The sequence below is a fragment of the Rhinopithecus roxellana genome, chromosome 7, assembly GCF_007565055.1.
Source record: "Rhinopithecus roxellana isolate Shanxi Qingling chromosome 7, ASM756505v1, whole genome shotgun sequence".
NCBI lineage: Eukaryota > Metazoa > Chordata > Mammalia > Primates > Cercopithecidae > Rhinopithecus > Rhinopithecus roxellana.
Window position 1 is genome coordinate 51,634,308 of NC_044555.1, and position 19,134 is coordinate 51,653,441.

At 55.8% G+C, this 19,134-nt stretch overlaps 1 protein-coding gene across 1 annotated transcript; it reads left to right on the forward strand.

The window, feature by feature from the left end:
• The first annotated feature begins 1,759 nt into the window (after positions 1-1,759).
• EFNB1 (ephrin B1) lies at positions 1,760-14,880 on the forward strand. Its single transcript, XM_010356433.1, has 5 exons — positions 1,760-2,700; positions 11,343-11,620; positions 12,390-12,482; positions 12,681-12,809; positions 12,965-14,880. The coding sequence occupies exons 1-5, from the start codon at positions 2,573-2,575 to the stop codon at positions 13,375-13,377; spliced, it is 1,041 nt and encodes a 346-aa protein (XP_010354735.1). The 5' UTR covers positions 1,760-2,572; the 3' UTR covers positions 13,378-14,880.
• The last annotated feature ends 4,254 nt before the right edge of the window (positions 14,881-19,134 follow it).

A 19,134-nucleotide genomic window follows, 5' to 3' on the forward strand; every position in this document is an offset into this window, starting at 1 on the left:
ATCTCAGATGGGTCACTTCTCTCTAAGCCTTACTTTTCCCTGTAGGTAAAATGGGGATACTGAAACTCATCTCAAAAGGTTATGAAAGGAAAAGCATCTAACATGGCTCTTGACAATAGCAGGCACTCAGTAAGCAGCAGGCTACTTTCTGTATTCAGGTTTTGATGTCCTAGCATGCATTCCGGGGATCTCAGTCTCCCAGCTAGACTATTGGTATGTCCCTACACCCTGTTCTTCTCATCTCTCCTTCCTTACACCCCAATGCAGGGTCCAGCTGGGAGCTCAGAGACCCCAAACAGCTCCTTCTTTCCCCTATCTACCTCAAGGGCCTGCCCCTGGAGGTGGGAAGGGCCCAGATTGTACCTATTTTCTCCTCTACTTGGGAGAAAATAAAAAGACAAAATCTGGGCTCTTCCCACCTCCACAGCCACAAAGATCATCAGAGCATCCACTGAGAAACGCTGTAGCTCAGTCACCTATTAAGCGAGATGATGGACATGAAACTGTGTGCGAATGGTGGAGCACTTTGGGAGTGTTGCTCATCTAATCTCCATAAAGAAGCAGTGGGGAGACCTTATATTCTTGGCAGTCCCAAAGCCTACCCCAAACTCAGATATTCCTACTAGTTCTTTCCCTTCCTCCCCATACAGGGTGGCGGTTTTTGCCAAGGCCACGCCTGTCCCAGGTCTTGTGTTCAAGTGCGTGTGCCAGGCTTGGGTATGCCACGCTCCGGATGGGAGCTCCAGGTTTATCGCTGGCGCCCGCAGTGCTACGGAAGTCCAGCAGGGGGAGACATTAGCACGTGGGTACGTCCTCTGGGGTCCGACCAGGGAGAGTGGGTCGGACCGGGAGGGTCTGAGCTATGGGATCGAGCCAAGTTATAAAGGCAAAGAGGCAAGGCGGGGCGGGGAGAATGGGCCAGGGCTGGGAGACAAAGACCCAGATGGCGAGGCCGGGACAGGCTGGAGTCCGGCTTCTTGGGGCCAGGATGCCCGCTTTTGCTTTTCCAAAAGTCTCATGTCCTGTGCTTTTTCCTCTTTGCCCTCGAGGTGTCTTTCTTTATCGACGTGCCCTCTCATCTCCGCTTGCCTATCCCGGGACCTTGCTCGCGCCTTCGGACAGGACAAGACTAAATCTTGGCTCCAGAGGTCCCACAAGCCTCCCCCAGAAAGCTGAAATTCCGAAGGTCTGGTCTCCAGGGGCGATGAACATGCCTTCCCTCCCCACCAAACCCCACCCTGCCCCCCGCCCCACCTCCAACCCCGGTCAAGTACTGGACCCTCCCAAGTCTCCCCCTCCCACTGTTCTCACTTTTATGTTCCCGACTCTGGGTCCAAGTGCAAGCAGACAGTGCATTTTGAGGGCGAGAGGAGGAAAGCCCACCAAAGCCTTACGTTGGACTGGACGGGGAGCAGACAGGCTGTCCTTGACACGGAGGTGGGCACAGAGCAGGACTTCAGGGGTCCTGTGTGTAAAAAGAGAGTGGAAATACTTTCCTGGGGTACATGGGACAGACGCGTGGGGAGGAGAGCAGGCCGGTAGCTCTTGAGAGTGCCAAGTTCCCACGGGTTGAGCGCTCTGGGAACAGGACTGAGCGGGACCCAACCCTAACCACACGAGCCGCACACTCAGATTAGTGCCATCGGGCGCGCGGCGTCCTTAAGAGCTCCCTGAAACCCCGCCCCCTTCCTGCTCTAGGGGCGTGGTATGGGGCAAGGACCCCGCCACTGAGCTTGCTATTGGCTAAGAGAGCAGGGTTGGCCTTGCGTTCGCCTGAGCAAGGGAGTAGACAGCACAGCGGCAGCGGAGGAAGCCTATGCGAGCTGGACAGCAGTGGGAGGTGTGTGAAGCTCGCACTGGCCGCAGACCCTCGGGCTCGATCGCCCGGGAGCAAGGACTCGGCGACGCGAGGCTGCCGGGCTACCCGGCCGAGGCATCGGAGGCGCAAACTAATGGGACTGGCTCGCTCGGCAGCGTCTCCCCGCTCTTCTAAGTACACTGAGTAGGGCCCGCGTTGAAGTAGAAGCTGTCCGGGGGCGCGTAGCCCGGAGTCCCAGTGTGGCCCGGAGGAACGGAGCCCGTGCCAGGGCGGCCCAGTCGGGAGCCCGGGGACCGAGCTTGTTTTGTGGGGAAACCCCCACTTCTTCCAAGGGACAGCGATCCCGGGACGGTCGAGGCGTCGGGGCGGCCACCGAAACCTCTGCGGGAAGACCCCGTCGGGGAGAGGGCTCTCAGCCCCGAACCGTCTCGGGGAGTCGAGCGGAATCGGGCGGGATCACCCGGGGGCGCAGAGCCCCCGTCGCGCCTCGTGCGGCAGCGGAGTGCCCAGGAGAACGAGCCCTCGGAGGCCGAAGCCCATGCCCGGGTTGGGGGCGGCTGCCCAGTGAGTCCTCCTGGCCGGCCGGGCGGAGAAGAGCGACACCGAAGCCGGCGGGAGGGGAGCACTTCAAAGCCGGCGGCTGCGGAGGATGGGCGCCTGAGCGGCTCCGAGCGCAGCGCGGCAGAGGAAGGCGAGGCGAGCTTTGCTGAGGAGGCGCCAAAGGATCCCGAAGTGCAGCCTGCCCCCGGGAAGATGGCTCGGCCTGGGCAACGTTGGCTCGGCAAGTGGCTTGTGGCGATGGTCGTGTGGGCTCTGTGCCGGCTCGCCACACCGCTGGCCAAGAACCTGGAGCCCGTATCCTGGAGCTCCCTCAACCCCAAGTGAGTAACTTATCTCCTCTGGACCCTGGGGTGGGAGGCACTCCTTCAGGGTGAGGCCGCACGCCCCGGAGTGCATGTGGGGCGGTCTTTGGAGGAGGAGCGGCGCCTCATTTTGTCTCCGCTTTCTCGAGTGTTTTCCTGCGGGCGGGCGGGCGGACGGAGCAGGGTGCGGCGGGGTGGGGTAGGGGGACTTGGCGGGGTTGTGACCCCCTGGGCTTCCCAGCCCTTGCCTCCGCACGTCCTGGATCAAGTCGAGATGGTCGCACCAGGCAGAGCTGGGGAGTCCGGGCGCCCGAGAGCGCACTGGAGAGCTGAGTGGAGGCGAGAACGCAGCTTCCTCCGGGGCCCCTGGGAACGTGGTGATTTTCGCCGAGAGCCGCTTCAGGAGTGAGCTTGACTCGGGCGAGGGACAAGGCCAGAACACGGGTTCCTCGTTTGCTTAGCTGTGGAGGGAACACAGAGCGGGACCCGGCGCTTGGGGCGGGTGGCAGCGCCAACATCCCCACTGGGGCTTCTCCCATTTTCATTTCTCTTTCTTCCTTGTTTACCACCCTGGCTTTTTGCTTTGCTGTCTCTTCTTGCCCCCCGCCCCTCCTTTCTCCCTGCCAGGGCGGTAGAAAGGCGGGCGCTGCTCTCAGGCTCACAAAGGCAGCGGGTGGAGAGGGGCGGAGTGGGAGAGTGGTTGTTGGGTGGTGGGGGTTCGAACCAGCGCCCGTCGGGGGTCCAATGGAGCCGGTAACAGAGCTTCAAGGGCCAGCCAGGGCGGAGAGTGGCGGCCGAGCTGGCGAGGGAGGTGGGTGGGGAAGGAGCGATTTCTGCCCAGGCAGGTCCCCTTGGCCCCCGAGTCTGTCCCCTAGATTGGGGAGCTGTGCTTAGCTTTCCCCAAGGGGTTGGGGTGGGGGGTGGGCAGCTATATAAAGGACATCCTTTCTTTTCTTTCTTCTCCTTTCCCTGCACAACTACCCCACCACCACCACACACACAATCCCTCCAAACAACACGCACACCTTTCAGGGCGGTGGCTCAGTGGTTTCTGGGCTTTTAGTGGGAAGTCACTGGGGCTGTTGTAGTGACCTCTGGACCTTCTTCTCTTTTGGCATCCAGGACTCAGGTTGGAACCCAGGGTCAAAATTGCTCTTTTTCTCAGTTTTCTGGAGGTCCCAGCAATGTGCGAACAACCCCACTTAGCAGGAAACTGGGGAGCTTTGACCTGCCCCATCCGTGATCACTGATTCCTGTATCTCAAATTTCTTCCTGTCCACTCTTGCTGCGCTCCCCCCCCCCCCCCCCCCCCCCGCCCGCCCCCGGTAACTTCCCAGGCTCCTGCCTACCTTGGTCTCTTGGGTCCCAGGGACTTTTGATCTCTCAGCCCTGGAGTGGGAGAAGGCAGCTTTAGTTTTCTTCTCCTCGATTAAGGTAGAGTCCTATTACTGGTTGGTGGGATGGCTAAACCAGGGTCGAGGTGGAGGGCTCTGCCTGGGTACAAGGAAAGGGATTGGCAAGAATTTCTTTCCTACCCAGAAGCCAAATGGGGTACAACGCTCTCCTAACAGCAGGGGCTCAAAATGTTCTGGGAGCCCTGGGCTGTTTGAGCCTGGGGGGAAGGTTGTGAAGTGTTCAATTTCCCCAGTAAGGGTGGAGGCTGGAAATGCTCTCTCTTGAGCCAGGAGAGTTGAAATCCGCCTGGGGTAGCCCATCACAGGGGCTCATGGGAGTGACCTAATTGCTCTCTCGGGTCCCTAACCAGAGATAGCATGCAGCTCCACAGCTGGAAAGGAGCCCTCCTGCAGAGTTGGGGGTGCTGGAAGAAACACGATCTGTCTGTGCTCCCCTGTTTGTACTCAGAGCCTTTAGTGCTCTGGACTGGTTTACAGGTTTTGGGGGGTGGTCTCCTCTCTGACCCCCCTCCCCATCCACCTCAAGCTGAGGGCAGGCATTGTGGGGTGGGGATGGGGGGTGGCTGAAGACTCTCTAGAACCTGTCCGAATTCCATTCTGTAATTGGGTAGATCCTGAGAAGGGTGAAGGACTGATCCTGGTGCACCCCCCTTCCATCCAGGCTCAGGGGTCTGGAATGCAGCCACTGTCTGCGTGTATTGGCTCGGGGTGATGGGGGCCAGAGGACAGGAAGGAGGCACTGCTCTCAGCTCTCCGAGAGTTCTGGGGGCTGCTTCTGCCACCGCGCCCAACCCTCAGGCTGCCACAGCCTTTCGAATAAACAGTCCCTCTCTGTCTCCCTCCCTCTCTGCCTCCTGCCCGAGTTCTCCTCTCAGGCCCGTGTCAGTTCGCCCTCTCACACCCTCCGTGAGCAGCACTCACCTCCCCTCTCCAGCTAGGCTCGCCTGTTCTGCCTCGCTCTCACACTCCCTCTCACTCTTAGTCACTCTCTGCCTCTTTTTCTCAAGTCCTTTTGTTTCTCGCACATGCCCGTGCTCTCTCTCTCAGGCTCATTTTCTCTCTTCCCTCCCCTCTTCCTCTCCTGGCTTTTGGTCTCTCTCCTCAGCCCTGTCAGAAGCTGGCAACCCCCCTCCCAAAAAAGAAAATCTCCCAGTGCCTATAAACCCTGCTTAATTGCTTCCTCCTTGGGAAAAAAAAAATCAAAATAAAGAAGTGGTGGGGTTGGGGGTCTGCTTCCAGGTTCCAAGGTGCTTGCGGCCTGGCTCCAGCCCTGACTGAGAGGGGAAGCTGGAAGGGCTGGCCCAAGACTCCCAAGTCTCTTTCCCAAATTGGTGCTGGAGCCTTCTGGGGTGCTAGTCCCTGAGCGGCAGGAGCTTCTGCCTCCTTGGCCCCTCCTGTCAGATTTGCCCCATGAGTGCAAGGTGGGGGGATGGGTTTGGTCCTGCTAGAGTTTTTTTATTTTAGGAACCTGTGTGTGTGTGTGTGTGTGTCTGAGTTGGGGGCCTGTTATCTAAATGGTCCTAGAAGACCCCTCCTGCAGCCACGTCCCCTGGGAGCTTGGGGCAGCCGGCAGGCCTCACACTTGAGTCCTCAGCCAAGTCCAGCTGCTGCAGTTCAGTCTCTCAGTCCCGTCCTGACCCCTTCCTGCCCCCCACTCAGGTTCCCCCACCTCCAGGGAGTCAGAATATGCCTGAGATCACATTACAAACGTTCCCTACAAGGGGGCGGGGGTGGGGGGGTTCGGCCTGGCATCCAGGACCCTTGACTCCAGCATGGGTGGGGGCAGCTGCAGACCCCAACCCATGCTTGCCTGCTCCAAGCCAAAGTGTTGGCCCCAGCCCCACACAGCTGTTCCAGCTCACAGTCCTGGGGAGGCCAGCTCAGGGGGCCCTTTTCCGGGGTGGTTAGGGACCTGACCTCTTCTCCTCTGTGGCTGATTGGCCACAGGTGAGGGCCTGAGAGTGATGGGAATCCAGCAGCTCCTAAAGTACCCTGTTCCCCTGCCTCCCCACTCCCACACAGGCCAGCCAGGGAAGGGCAAGAAGGACCTGTGAGGTTGGGGTAGGGACTGAATCAAGGGTTCCCTTTCTTCTCTTGGGCTCTCTGTTGTCTCATCCACTCAGGTGAATGGGGATGGGTGGGCCCTGGATACTATGGTGGTGCATCACTGTTTTCTGGGGTTAGGGACTAAAGGAGAGAGAGTGGGCCAGCCAGGAGGCTGCTAGTTGCCATGGGAACACCAGGTTTGGAGGAGAGTCCACTTTGTGATTATTAGAGGAACTGAGATACAGGGGTGCTCACCAGCCACATTCTGGGTTCCTTGCCCCGCAGACCATAGCAGCCCCTCTTGGGTATGTTTCGCGGTCATTGTTTTGGGTCAGGGTGCTAGCAGCCAGGAATGTAAGCTCCTTCAGCTTTTTACTTCTAAATAGTGCTGTGTTTGGCATGCTAACTAATAGGAAGGCGGCACCTTGCTACTTACAATGCACTCTCATATATGATCTCATCGGATGCTCCCAACAGCCCTGGGAAGTAGGTATTGGCCCCATTTTCCAGATAAGAAGGCATATGCCCGGACAAGGGAAGTGACTTATCTCAGGCCAGTCAATGACTTGCCTATGGAGGCAGAGCTGTGTTGTGTGCCATTCATTCCTGCTGCCTTGAAATGTAGGAGAGACAGGAATTCAAGGTGGGGTTTGGGAAGAGGCCCTGGCTCCCTGCCCCTGAGTTCCCCTCTTACCTCGCAGGTGTGCAAGCGTCTGTCCTTGTGACTCAGGCCCTGTCTGTGTGGGGTGAGCTGTGCTCCAACTTCCTCATTTGACTTTGCTAGGCCTACCTCCCAGCGCTGACTGCTTGGGTGACCTGAACTAAAGGCAGCCAACTCACTGCCTGGCAGACACTCCCTGCAGAGCTCTGAGTGGCACCTTTGGTTCCTCTCTGAGCCAAGAATCTCTCTTCTCAGGGACCCCACAGAAAGCAGACGTCGACATCGGGGAGGTGGGGTGTTAAATTCATAATGGACACTAGCTTTAGCCAGGTGGGGCAGAGGGAAGGGCATAGTTCACTGTAGGTGGGGAGGGTGACTTCCTCCAGGACTCTCCTGGCTTCCCTGCCTCCGACAGAGCTATGTGTGCCAGGACCCAGCTGCTGTTCCTGCCCACCCACGCCTGGGCGGGCACTGCTGGGACACGCCAGGCCTGCTTCTGCCAGCCTCGGGGGCTGGGTGGAGCTGGGGGAGTTAAAGAGGAGCCTTTAATTTGGGGGCTCCCCACCCTAGCTGGGATGAGAACAGACTTGAGCTCTGGCTTGGGGTCTGTCCTCCACTGGTCTTGCCCCCCTGGCGGGTACAGGTGCAGTGGTGGTGAGGTCACTGAATCGAGGTTGAGGCTAGAGTCTTCTACCAGACTTGGACTTGCATGGCCTAGAACCAGGCTCCCCCTTTGGCCATTCTCTGACCACAAGTTGCTAGATCCTGAGAGCAGGGTGACAGGGAAAGAAGTATAGAGCTGGTGGGATGTGGGCAGCTTTCTGGGCAAGACCCTCCTAGCTGCAAGCTCTCCCTGCCCCCTGTAAATTGTATTCACATGGGTGGAGAAGGGCTTATCTGGAGAAAACAAGGAGGGGGCTGTTGGTTAGTTGGTTTCCGGCCAGTCCAGGGCCTTGGAGGCTCCTGTCCCCAGCCCCTTCAGGTTTTTCATATCCCAGGATTCTTTGTGGCAGTGATGGCATGGTGGTGTTTCTAAGCTAGGTAGAAAGGCTGAAGGTAGAACTTGAGCTAGGTGGAGGGCAAGAGCTGGAATAACTTAGGCCGCCTCCCCTAAGTCCTTTTACTCCCTGGGGTGGCGCCCTGGGGTCCCAGGGCTATCAGAGGCTGGAGAGGGAAGGCCTCAGGGGTTACCATGGCGACCTGCTTCAGGCTTCCTGCTGAGCCATGTCAATCCCTTTATTTTTCAGAAAGGGCTTTGTCTGGGGGTGGCCCCAGGCAGGAAAGCTTGGCTTGGTCATGGGGTAGGGGGAAGTAAGGTGGGGGGATAAAGATTTTCACTTGGGGACATCTCTTCCTCCTCTTCCCTTACTCCTACTCCTAATCTGGTAAGAGGGGAGAACTGTAGGATCCCCATTCAAAGTATGACTAGTGTTCTACCTAGCTTTGGGCTTCACTCTCACTGGCTACACACCCATCCCTTATGGTCCCTTACCACTCTCTTGAGCTTCTGACATGTCAAGACGAGGTTTGCCCAGTGGTAGGGAAGATGCTAAGAAAGTTACCAGTATGGGGGATCAGGGTCAGGGAAGGCAGGTCTCATCAGGCTCCGCTCCCTTCTGCACTTTAGGGGAAGGTGAGTTTCCCTCTGCCAGCTGCTATGCAAATGAACTAATGAATATTTATGAAGTCTGTTCACCGAGGTTGAAGAGACTCTGAGGGGTTTTGGGGGCAATAGTTCTCTCTTCTCCCCCCTCCTCCATCATGTAGACATCTGTTTCCTCAATGCCCCTGGCTTCAAGGTAGAACCCCAATTAGCCAGAAGCCCTGTTCCAGGGCTCTGGAACCTGGGTGGCAATGGGAGACTGCACTTGGGGTAGACAGGACTCCCTGGTGAGTAAGCCAGAACCGAGTGGTTAGAAAGCTGAGCTGGCCTGTCTCCCTTTCCGTGCCCTCTATGTGGCTGCATATATATGTATTGTTGAGATGTAACAGTACAACGATTCAGGCAATGTTTTAGGGCCTCTTAGACCCATCGGGTTACTGTCCTAGGTAGGTTTAGGCCCCTCTTTTCAATGGGAACGTTCATCTGATCATTCATTCCCTCACATCAAGGACCTGGACTCTAAGCTTCCTGCTAGCTCTAAGATGTGAGCAGTTGTCTAATCCTGCCATCTGGATGGGACCATTGTGAGCACTGGAAAGGGAAAAAATGCCTGGAGAATTCTAGAGGCTTTGGGGAAACTTGTTGGCTTTGTATGGTGCAAGGGACAGGGGTGTTCCATCTGAAATGTTTATCCAGGCTTCCATCCCATGCCTACTTCCTTTCTGGGCCCTCTGTAGTTAGGTACCAGTGGGGAGGCCGTCTCATTCTGGCTGTTACCCTCCTGCACATCAAGATGGCAGCTCCCAATTTGGTGGAGCCTCACTTGACATGGAGGACAGGCTGCTTTTCTTCATCCACTTCATCCATGTTGTCAGTTTCCCTCTTTGCCTACTTGGGTATCGTTTCCGTCCCTCAGATGAGGACACAGGTTTGGCATTGCAAAGGCATTTGCCCAGAGCTCCCAGTAGGCCCGTATTGCTTGTTGTCCCTTTGGTGTAAGGGGCCCTCAGGAAATGGAACCACTCTTTTCTCAGATGATTGTGGTAGCCTGTGAACTGGTGCATGACACTGTCAGCTTCATTCTCTTTAAGCACTGCCTGAAGCCTTCCATTGTCCTTCCAGCTCCAAGAGCCTCTCTCCAATGGGATGAAACCCACCCTGCTTGCTGTGACACTTGAGGCCTTTCAGTTTGGCCCCAGGTGAACTTTTCCACCTCTTCTTCTGTTTCTCTCTCCTCACTCCCAGCTAAGCTGGACCAATCACTGGCCCGAGCTTTGTGTCCTAGCCACTGCTGTCTACTCTCGCAGTGTGCTGACTTCTTATTCCTCACCCAGGACCCACTTTCATCCTGCCTTTCCTGTGGATCCATCTCTGACCATCCTGGCCAGATGAGCTATCTCCTTCCTCTCCCTGCCTCCAGCCCTTGCTGCTTGAATCATCATCCTCACACATACCTACAGATAGCCTGGTGTTGTCTATCACTCGAGTGTGGGTTATTTACTTTTCCAACCCAAACTGGACAGTAAAGTCCTTGATAATGGAACCGTATCTTCTCTTCCTGTTTCCCCTCCAAAATATGAGAGTGAGCTCATAGGTACTTAGTCTTAGTATCTGACCTCCTGCCTCTTGGGAGACTGCTTCTAAGAGGCAGTCAAACACGTTGAACGCCTATTGTGTGCTAGGTGTTCTCCATGTGCTGCCTCGTCTTCCCACCACCGTATTGGAAGGTAGGGGCTCTTGCCACCCCCACTTTACAAGAGAAGAAACTGAAGCTCAGATCGGGCATTGGAGGTCACATATTTAGTAAGGGCTTAGCTTGGGAATCTGATTCTAAAGTTTGTGTTCTTTCTCCTACATGGTTCTGCCTTGCTCTCAGCACCAGCCCATCCAGGCTCAGAAATGGCCAAAAAAGCACCATTTTCTTTCTGTGTGCTTAGGCAAGGACAGAGTCCTATGGATAGGTGGCCCTGGGCAGCTGACCCTCCCTGCTGTCCCCCAGTGCCTGGCCTTCTGGATTAGAATATGAACCTGGCTCAAAAGGCATTTGTCCATCTCCTCTCAGGAGCTGGAGTAGGAGCAACACAGAGGTGAGGGGTTAGGATACAGATGAGTGGGGTTACTGAGGCCCTATCTCCTATGATCTGTTGTCTCTGGTTGAGCCCCTTCTCTTCTCCTCTGTTCTTTTTAGGAATGAGAAGAATCAAGTTTAGGGGTTCAGCCTCTTCCATTTTGAGGGTGGGATGAATTGCCAGTAGGACAATGGGCAGTGGAAGTGAGCAGAGCTGCACCTGGCCAGAGACTGTGGCCATCATCCCTTTGCTCCAGGCAATGCCTGTTCCTATCTTTCCATCATGCCCAAGATTAGTAAGGATGGGGAAGAAGACATGGGTCCCAGACAGATTGAGCTCCCCCAGCCTTTGGCTGGGAGCTGTGGGGGGGTGGTGACTAAGACATGTGTGGGCTTGCTGTGTGTGTATGTGTGTGTGTGTGTGTGCGCGCGCGCGCGTGTGTGCGTATGGGTATAGGAGAGGCAGTAGCAGCGGTCATGAAGGAATGTTTGTTGGGGGTGGGGGTATATAAGACTGCCACCTCTAGGTAGCATGGGCCTGACACCTTGGTACCCAGCCCATTGGCCACGTCAGCCCCCTGTGGAAATGCCACATTAGGACAAAGGGCTCCCCCAGCCAGGCAGTGCTCCACCCTGCCGAGCAGTCAGAGCCTGGCAGCCTTGCCCATGGGCCACCCCTTCCACACCCTCCTGGTAGTGTGGTTCTCTCTCCCCACCCCCAGCCTGAGGATGGAGGAAGGGCAGAAGGCTTGCTCTTGCCATCTCCACCCAGTAGGCCCAGCCTGGCTCTTGTCCACTTCCCTGGTTCTGGAATGGCCTGGGGCCACCCCCAACCCCGAGGCTGACCGTCTTCTTCCTTCTGGGCAGGTTCCTGAGTGGGAAGGGCTTGGTGATCTATCCGAAAATTGGAGACAAGCTGGACATCATCTGCCCCCGAGCAGAAGCAGGGCGGCCCTATGAGTACTACAAGCTGTACCTGGTGCGGCGTGAGCAGGCAGATACCTGTAGCACGGTGCTCGACCCCAACGTGTTGGTCACCTGCAATAGGCCAGAACAGGAAATACGCTTTACCATCAAGTTCCAGGAGTTCAGCCCCAACTACATGGGTCTGGAGTTCAAGAAGCACCATGATTACTACATTACCTGTGAGTCCCACCCATCCCATCCTCTGGCTCTCTCCCTGGGCTTAACTCTTTCCTCTCCTGTAGTAGTGGGAGCGTCTACGTGGTACAGTGCTATTGCATGTAGTTAAGGCCCTGCCGGATCTGAAACCCTTTGAAGACTGGCATGTTCTCCGCCTAGCCTGGCCTTGGAATTCTGGCTCCAACATTTACCAAGTTCACCTTGGCTCCAGGGGTTGGGCAGGAGAGGTCTCCAATTCATGTTGCTTCTCTCTTATTTTCTTTGCCCACCTAAGTTCTAATATTGGGAATGGTAGCATTTGCTGGGCCCTTTGGGATCAGCCAGCTATTCAGCCTTTTTCTTCAGGGGAAACCAAGGCCCCAAAAGGTGAAGGGGCTTCTTGCCTTAGATCACACAGTGAGTTAGAGATAGGGTCAGGACTCCAACCCAGTTCTCATGATTCCTACTCCAGAATTCCTTTCAGTCTATGTAGAAGCCCCCATTATGATCCCAGTGAAAAGGCAGACCTTACTGAGGGACCATGGCCTGCTCGTGATAGGGGAGCAGTGCCCCCGGGGGTGGGGCTTGTTCTTGGCCTGGGCTGGACTAGGCCACTCTGTTCCTAGTGGAAGGGAAGAAAATGAAAAGGTTCACTGGTAGATGGGAACTGCTTGCTTCTCCCAACTGCAGTTTATCTTCCTGTTGGCTGAGGCAGAATGGGAGTTTCTGGGTAATGCTGGTAGACCTTTCTCTCCTCCTGACTTCTCTGACTTCTCTGGCCTCTTCCTGCAGCAACATCCAATGGAAGCCTGGAGGGGCTGGAAAACCGGGAGGGGGGTGTGTGCCGCACACGCACCATGAAGATCGTCATGAAGGTTGGCCAAGGTGAGTGCCTAGTCTGAGGGTCCCCTCACTCCACCCCGTTTGACCTATGGAACAGATGTTCCTGGCTGGGTGCATGTGTATTAGGAGTGGGGGGCGCAGGGTTACAGTATCCAGGCCATTCTTGGCCCACCCTTGATGACTGAGGACACCTATGCTGGCCAGGTCCCTCCCTCTCACCTGTTCTCTCTCCATTCTTAGATCCCAATGCTGTGACGCCTGAGCAGCTGACTACCAGCAGGCCCAGCAAGGAGGCAGACAACACTGTCAAGACGGCCACACAGGCCCCTGGTAGTCGGGGCTCCCTGGGTGACTCTTATGGCAAGCATGGTAAGTGTATATGTATTTCCCAGAGGTCAGGAGCCATTGCTCTGTCACCTTGTTAGGCCCTGTCTCTGAAGAAATACAAGCTGGGCCTGGCCTGAAATCTGCTGTGTGTCCCTGGGACCCCTGGCTGACTGTTCCTCCCCACTTCCCTTCCTCAGAGACTGTGAACCAGGAAGAGAAGAGTGGCCCAGGTGCAAGTGGGGGCAGCAGCGGGGACCCTGATGGCTTCTTCAACTCCAAGGTGGCATTGTTTGCGGCTGTCGGTGCCGGTTGCGTCATCTTCCTGCTCATCATCATCTTCCTGACAGTCCTACTACTGAAGCTACGCAAGCGGCACCGCAAGCACACGCAGCAGCGGGCGGCTGCCCTCTCGCTCAGTACCCTGGCCAGTCCCAAGGGGGGCAGTGGCACAGCGGGCACCGAGCCCAGCGACATCATCATTCCCTTACGGACTACAGAGAACAACTACTGCCCCCACTATGAGAAGGTGAGTGGGGACTACGGGCACCCCGTCTACATCGTCCAGGAGATGCCGCCCCAGAGCCCGGCGAACATCTACTACAAGGTCTGAGTGCCCAGCACGGCCTCAGGCCCCTGAGGGACAGTCGGCCTGGACCGGACCTCTCCTTTCGCCCCCACACCCCCTCCCCTCGCCAGTTGTGCCCACCTTTGTATTTAGTTTTGTAGTTTCTTGGCTTTTATAATCCCCCTTTTTCCCTGCCCCCTGGGCTTCGGAGGGGGGTGCTTGTGCCCCTATCCCCCATGCTCTTGTGCCTTCCCCCTCTGGCCAGGCCTCTGGGCTCCGTGGGGGCGCCCCTTCTTGGAGGGCAGGGCTGGACGCTGGTGGACAGCAGGCAGGGAGGCAGTCCCCTGGCCCTGCCCCTCCCTCGCCCCCCTTGCCACCTTCCCAGGACTGCTTGTCCGCTATCATCACTGTTTTTAATGCTTTTGTGTTCATTTTTTAGCTGTCAACTCATTTTCATCTGTTTTTTGAAGAAAAATGGAAAAATGTAAAAGGCAGCCCCTCCCCAGGCTTTGTGAGCCTGGCCCGAGCCAGTAAAAGAGGGCCTGGGGCACGATGTGGTCGGCCAGGAAGCATACGATGCCATTTCTTTTATAGACTCCTCGGTATTTCTGGTGGGGTAAGGGGCAGGCCAGGGCTATTCCTGCCCATGATGGAAGAGGAAAGTGCTACTGGGCAAGGTGTCCCACCCTCCCCTCCTGACCCTCCTTCTACGAGGCTTATCCTGGCAATGGGGTAGTCACTGCCACCCTTCCACCAAAAAAAAAAAAAAAAAAAAATCCCTTCCTTGTGGGATTCTTGGGCATCTCCTGCCTCCCTCAGTCTCACGGTAATTAATGTCTTAATTGGCTGTTGCCTGGGGAACAGGAGAGCTGCTGCAGGCAGATGACCTCATGGGGGGTGGAGGGAGGTGAGGTGCCCAGGTGGCTATTTGCCCTGCAGAGCTGGGAGTTTCCCCCCTACCCCCTGCCCTGTTCTCTCCTTACCTTTGGCATCCTTTGGCCTGGTGGGGAAACAGAGGCCCAGGGTGGAGACCTAAGCGGGTATAAGACCAGGTGGCCTGCCCCTTTTCTGGGCCCTGGCACAGGTGGGTAACCCCCACCCAACCCAGCTCCTGCTGCTGTCCCAGTCTTGGGCTGGGGCCTGGAAAGAGGAAGAGGCTGCCTGGGGCTGGGCCAGCCCGCTGTGCACTTTGACCCCAGTTCCTTGCCAGCACGGCTGCTAACAGACTGCCACTTGAGTGCGCCTTGCAGGCACTCCCAGAGCAGCCATGGAAGGAGCTGGGCCTCACACCATCCACCTCCACACTGCCTCCTGGCCAGCTGCCCACCCCAGTGCCAGGTGGGAGAGGGAGCAGAACAGCCAGCCCCTTCCAGGTGGCAGTCGGAAGGGTTTTTGTTTTTGTTTCTGTTGCCATTTGTGTAAATACTAGTCTTTTTGGAAAAAAATAATGTAAAGATGTTTTGTATAAACTCTGAATTATTTTCTTGTTGCTTTTTTCTTAGAAAAAAAATGAGAACTAAAAAAAAAAAAATTAACCACATGGAGAAATGGGTATAAAATGGTGTCGTGATATTGGGAAATGGAGAGTGAGAGTCGTGTGTGTGTTTGTGTGTGTGGTGGGGGTATGTGCATGTGTGCGCTTTCCTGTGCCCAAACCACTGGTGACTGGGGCAGGTATGGGAAGAGAGTGGCTATCCTAGTGGAGCAAGATGTTTTAATGCCCTATGCCCCTCCTGCCACTCCCCTCACCCCAGGTTTTTCTGCTCTCTTGTTCTGCCGTCATGGAGCCTGAGACCATTTCCCCTGTTCATCCTGTCATCTCTGTGGCATAGGCCATGGGCATCTGCCCAGTCTGGCACAGGCCCAGTTAGAAATGGTTGATGGAGGAGGGGATGTTCCCATGGGGACCTGGGTGTGTCCGCAAGTACTGCCACCACCTAGCTGGGGCTAGATCTGGGACCTGCTGGCAGGCCCAGCCCTGCCCTGCCTCAGGACGCCTGGAGGTGGATAGAAATAACTTCCCAAGATCTGAGCTTCAGCTGCGGCCTACTGGGTATTGGGCCTGCTTCAGGCTGCCCAGTTCACCTCTCAGCCAGAAGAATCTTGCTTCTGAGCTGGGCCACACCACAGCCACCACCATGGCATAGTTGGGGGCTTCTGGCTGGCAATCAATACCCTCAAGCTGGAGCAGCCTTGGGCACCCGGTCTACCTCCTACAGGCTGATGAGTAACCTGCTCAAGTCAAAGAGTGTGGTGAGAGCCCTGAAGAGGGTTTGGCCTCCATCCCACAGCGGAGAGGCAGACTGGCAGGGCCTGGAGCCTTCCTGCTCCAGCCTGGAGCAGCCTGCTGGTCTTGTGGGGGGACTCCCTGTGGAGAGGGCTAAGACAGATGTCAGGGGAAGAGGACAAGTGAGATCCAGCAGCTAAAAATGGGGAAGAAGGCAGCAGAGGAAACAGGAGGAAGAAGGAGAGAGAGAGTGATCCAGAGCAGGAAGCCCCAGAGAACTAGCTAAGGAGCCACCCGGGCTATGAGGGAAGTGGGGAGCTGGTGGAGAAGGAAGGGGGCGGAGAGCCACAGGGTCTGTGGGTGGAGGGAAGGAAGGTTGGGCTAGTGTAGGGCTGGGCCTGGCTGGGGTGCTCCCAGAGCCAGCTGGGGCAGAGGCTGTTTATTTGGTTTCTCATTAACCAAAGGAAGTGCCTGGATCAGATGGAGCCTCTGCTGCTTGACTGCCTGCCCAGATTGGGGCCTGGCCTGGGCTGGGGGTCTCTCATCAGGGTTGGTTCAGGCCAGATTGGTGTCGCTCACTGGGGTAGAGCCTGACTCAGGTTGAGTGAGCACTTCCCACACTTCTCCAACTGAGTGTCCTCCAGTAGTCTCCCACCCAGTCCAGGATACCAGCTGCCTTAAACTCTCCCAGTGGGGGATGAAGCCCTGGGGGCCCTCTGGGAGCAGCTGTGGGAGTGTGAAGTAAAATCCAAGGGAGATTTTACAAAGGGGAGTGGGGCAATCTGCTGGGTAGCCCAGAAGCTTCGCAAGTGACTGTTCCCTTGCCCTAGCATGGGTGCCATGGCTGGCGCTGGTTTGAGCTTGGTGCTCACACTGTTGACCACACGGTGTGCTTAGTAGTTCCTTGTGTCCTTCACCTGGACAGCACCTGGCAGTTTGTTCAAATGCTTTTACACACTTTGTTTCATTGAGTCTCATAAACTGCCCTGTGAGGGTGGTAGGTGGGAAATTACCTGACTTATATTTGAGATGAGGAAACCAAGACCCTATGAGGGGCTGTAACTTGTCCAAGGACACACATCAGGTGAACGGGAGCTCTAGGATACAAGTGCACGCCTTTTTATTACACCACAAGCAAATAAGATATATTCCTTGAGAGCGAGGGGTCTGACTTCCCACTTCTTGCCTTTGTCTGAGCAAGCATGGTTCCTTGGGGATCTTAAAAAACAGGAGCCCTCCCCACCTCCACTCCCCATTCCCTTTCCATCTGTCTTGGTCAGGGAGGGACCAAGCTCAGCTAGCTGGAGGCAGGAGGTGTGAGCCTCCAGTGGTAGGGCCCCAGACTGCCCCACCCTTGACTCTCCTTCCTGTCCCAGCTGGGCCTAAGCTCCTGGTGAGTCAGGGATACAGGATGCTTCCCAGGTGAGGGTGGGGCTGCCTGGCTTTCTCCGCAGGCTGAGCCCAGTTCACCAATAAAGCCAAACTGAGCAGGTGCTAACCAGGCCTCAGTTTCCCTGAAAGATAAGGCCTTGTGGAGCTGGAAGGCCAAGGCTCTTGTGACCTTATTGCACTGGTTGATTTTAAACTCCCAGGTGGCCTCCCTGAGGAACCAGTGACATGAATGGCCTGGTGTCCACTAGGCAGGGGCACGAAGCTGGGCTAAGCAACCTACGGAAAGACCCAGGCCCCACTGGGGCCATCCTAGGTTGGACCCTGCTGAGCAAGCGGCCCTCTGGCCACCTGGCATCAATCACTCTCGGAAATCCAACCCGCCTGCCTACCTGGCCTCCTATCCTGCCTGGGCACGTCACGGTCCCACTGACACCCCAGCTGAGTCAGCCCCAGCCTGCCTGGGACCCTCCTCGCCCATCTGCTGCTGGCCTCCTGTACAGTTGGACATTGGATCTGGGGGGCTGAGGCCCCAGCTGGCACTTGTTAGGTTGGCTTCCCCTTTGGGAGGCTGCTGAGGGGGAGACCAGCCCCCACCCAGGACAGGGGTCATAGAACCCAAAATGAAAGCAATTTAAAGGCATTGGGGAGAGAGTAATTATAGTTTCTGTTTTCAATGGTTAATTATTCAGCTGGCAAAGAGAAAGGAAAAAAGGGAAAGCTGGGGGTTGGAGGGAATAAGGATGAAGGGATATGGGAGGGTGGGAGGAGTTTGCCATGGGGCCCTTTATTCCAGGTGATAGAGCCCTGGACCAAGAGGCTGGAGACCTGAGGGCCTGTCTCTGCTTTGCCATAACTCCCTTTTAGACCAGGGACAGGCAGATCCCTGTCTGGGTAATGAAGGAGTAATACTAACTTTATTCATTTATTCAGAAAATATTTACCAAGTACCTACTATATGCCAGTCAATGGTCTGGGCACTGGAGTACAGTGAAAAGCAGGATAGACAAGGTCCCTTCTCCCAGAGACCTCACATTCTAGAAAAGTCTTTCAGTGCCCAGGTAACTCTTGATTCTGTTTTGTATTGGTGACTGAGTCACAAGAATGTGAGAGATAGAATGGAGAATACACTGATTTAAAACTTGGGTTCTAAAGTGAGTCTTTCATGCATTCACGTATTCATTTTTTTTAATAAATATTGAACGCATGGCACATAGCAAGTACCAATAAATGGTAGCTGTTGCTTCTCCCATGAGAGACGGAGTAGACAATTTGGCTCTGGGGCAGAGCTTCTAGATGACTCTTCCTGCTTTGAGAGTGGACCCTACGACCTGGCTGTTGCTGTTATCATCCACCAAAGTCGGCCTTTTGCGAGGTTGTTAAGCATCCTGAGAAGTTATCCTAGGCCGGGTGTGGTGGCTCAAGCCTGTAATCCCAGCACTTTGGGAGGCCGAGACGGGCAGATCATGAGGTCAGGAGATCGAGACTATCCTGGCTAACACGGTGAAACCCCGTCTCTACTAAAAAATACAAAAAACTAGCCAGGCAGGTGGCGGGCGCCTGTAGTCCCAGCTACTTGGGAAGCTGAGGCAGGAGAATGGCATAAACCCTGGAGGTGGAGCTTGCAGTGAGCTGAGATCTGGCCACTGCACTCCAGCCTGGGCGACAGAGCGAGACTCCATCTCAAAAAAAAAAAAAAAAAAAAAAAGGAAGTTATCCTGTGGTTCTAATGCCAGCTTGCTTCCTCTAGCCCGTGGCCAGGTACCTGAGCAAAACATACCCATGATAAACACTTCCCAAGGCCCGTAGGCAGAAGCTGCCCAAACTAGAAGAGGTGTCCTCAGCCCTTGCCTATCACTGTTGTCCTATGGCTGGTCCCTCCCAGCCTCTCTAGTGGTGGTGGGTGAGGAGCTGGCTTCTAAGAGAAGAGCTTGCCCCCTTTCTCTGGCCAGGTCCCTAGGGAAAAACTCCATGTGGATCATTCAGTTTCAGGGCACCAGGGGAAACCAAGGGAGATCCTAGAATCCACCCCTGCACCAGAGACTCCACACTGGCTGGATTTTCCTGGGTAGAACCCTTGCTGTCAGAGGAACTGGCTAGCGGCCTCACTGGCTGCCCTCATGCTGGTTCAGGTAGAATCTAAGAAGTCAGGGGCCAGGAAACAGTAGAGCTAGGACTTTTCTGAG

What these genes read in the sequence shown, in the direction of transcription:
- EFNB1 (XM_010356433.1), top strand. Translation starts at nt 2,573, where the DNA reads ATGGCTCGGCCTGGGCAACGTTGGCTCGGCAAGTGGCTTGTGGCGATG. An exon ending in TGGAGCTCCCTCAACCCCAA is followed by an intron (nt 2,701 to 11,342) that starts GTGAGTAACTTA and finishes CCTTCTGGGCAG; the next exon opens with GTTCCTGAGTGGGAAGGGCT. An exon ending in CCATGATTACTACATTACCT is followed by an intron (nt 11,621 to 12,389) that starts GTGAGTCCCACC and finishes CTCTTCCTGCAG; the next exon opens with CAACATCCAATGGAAGCCTG.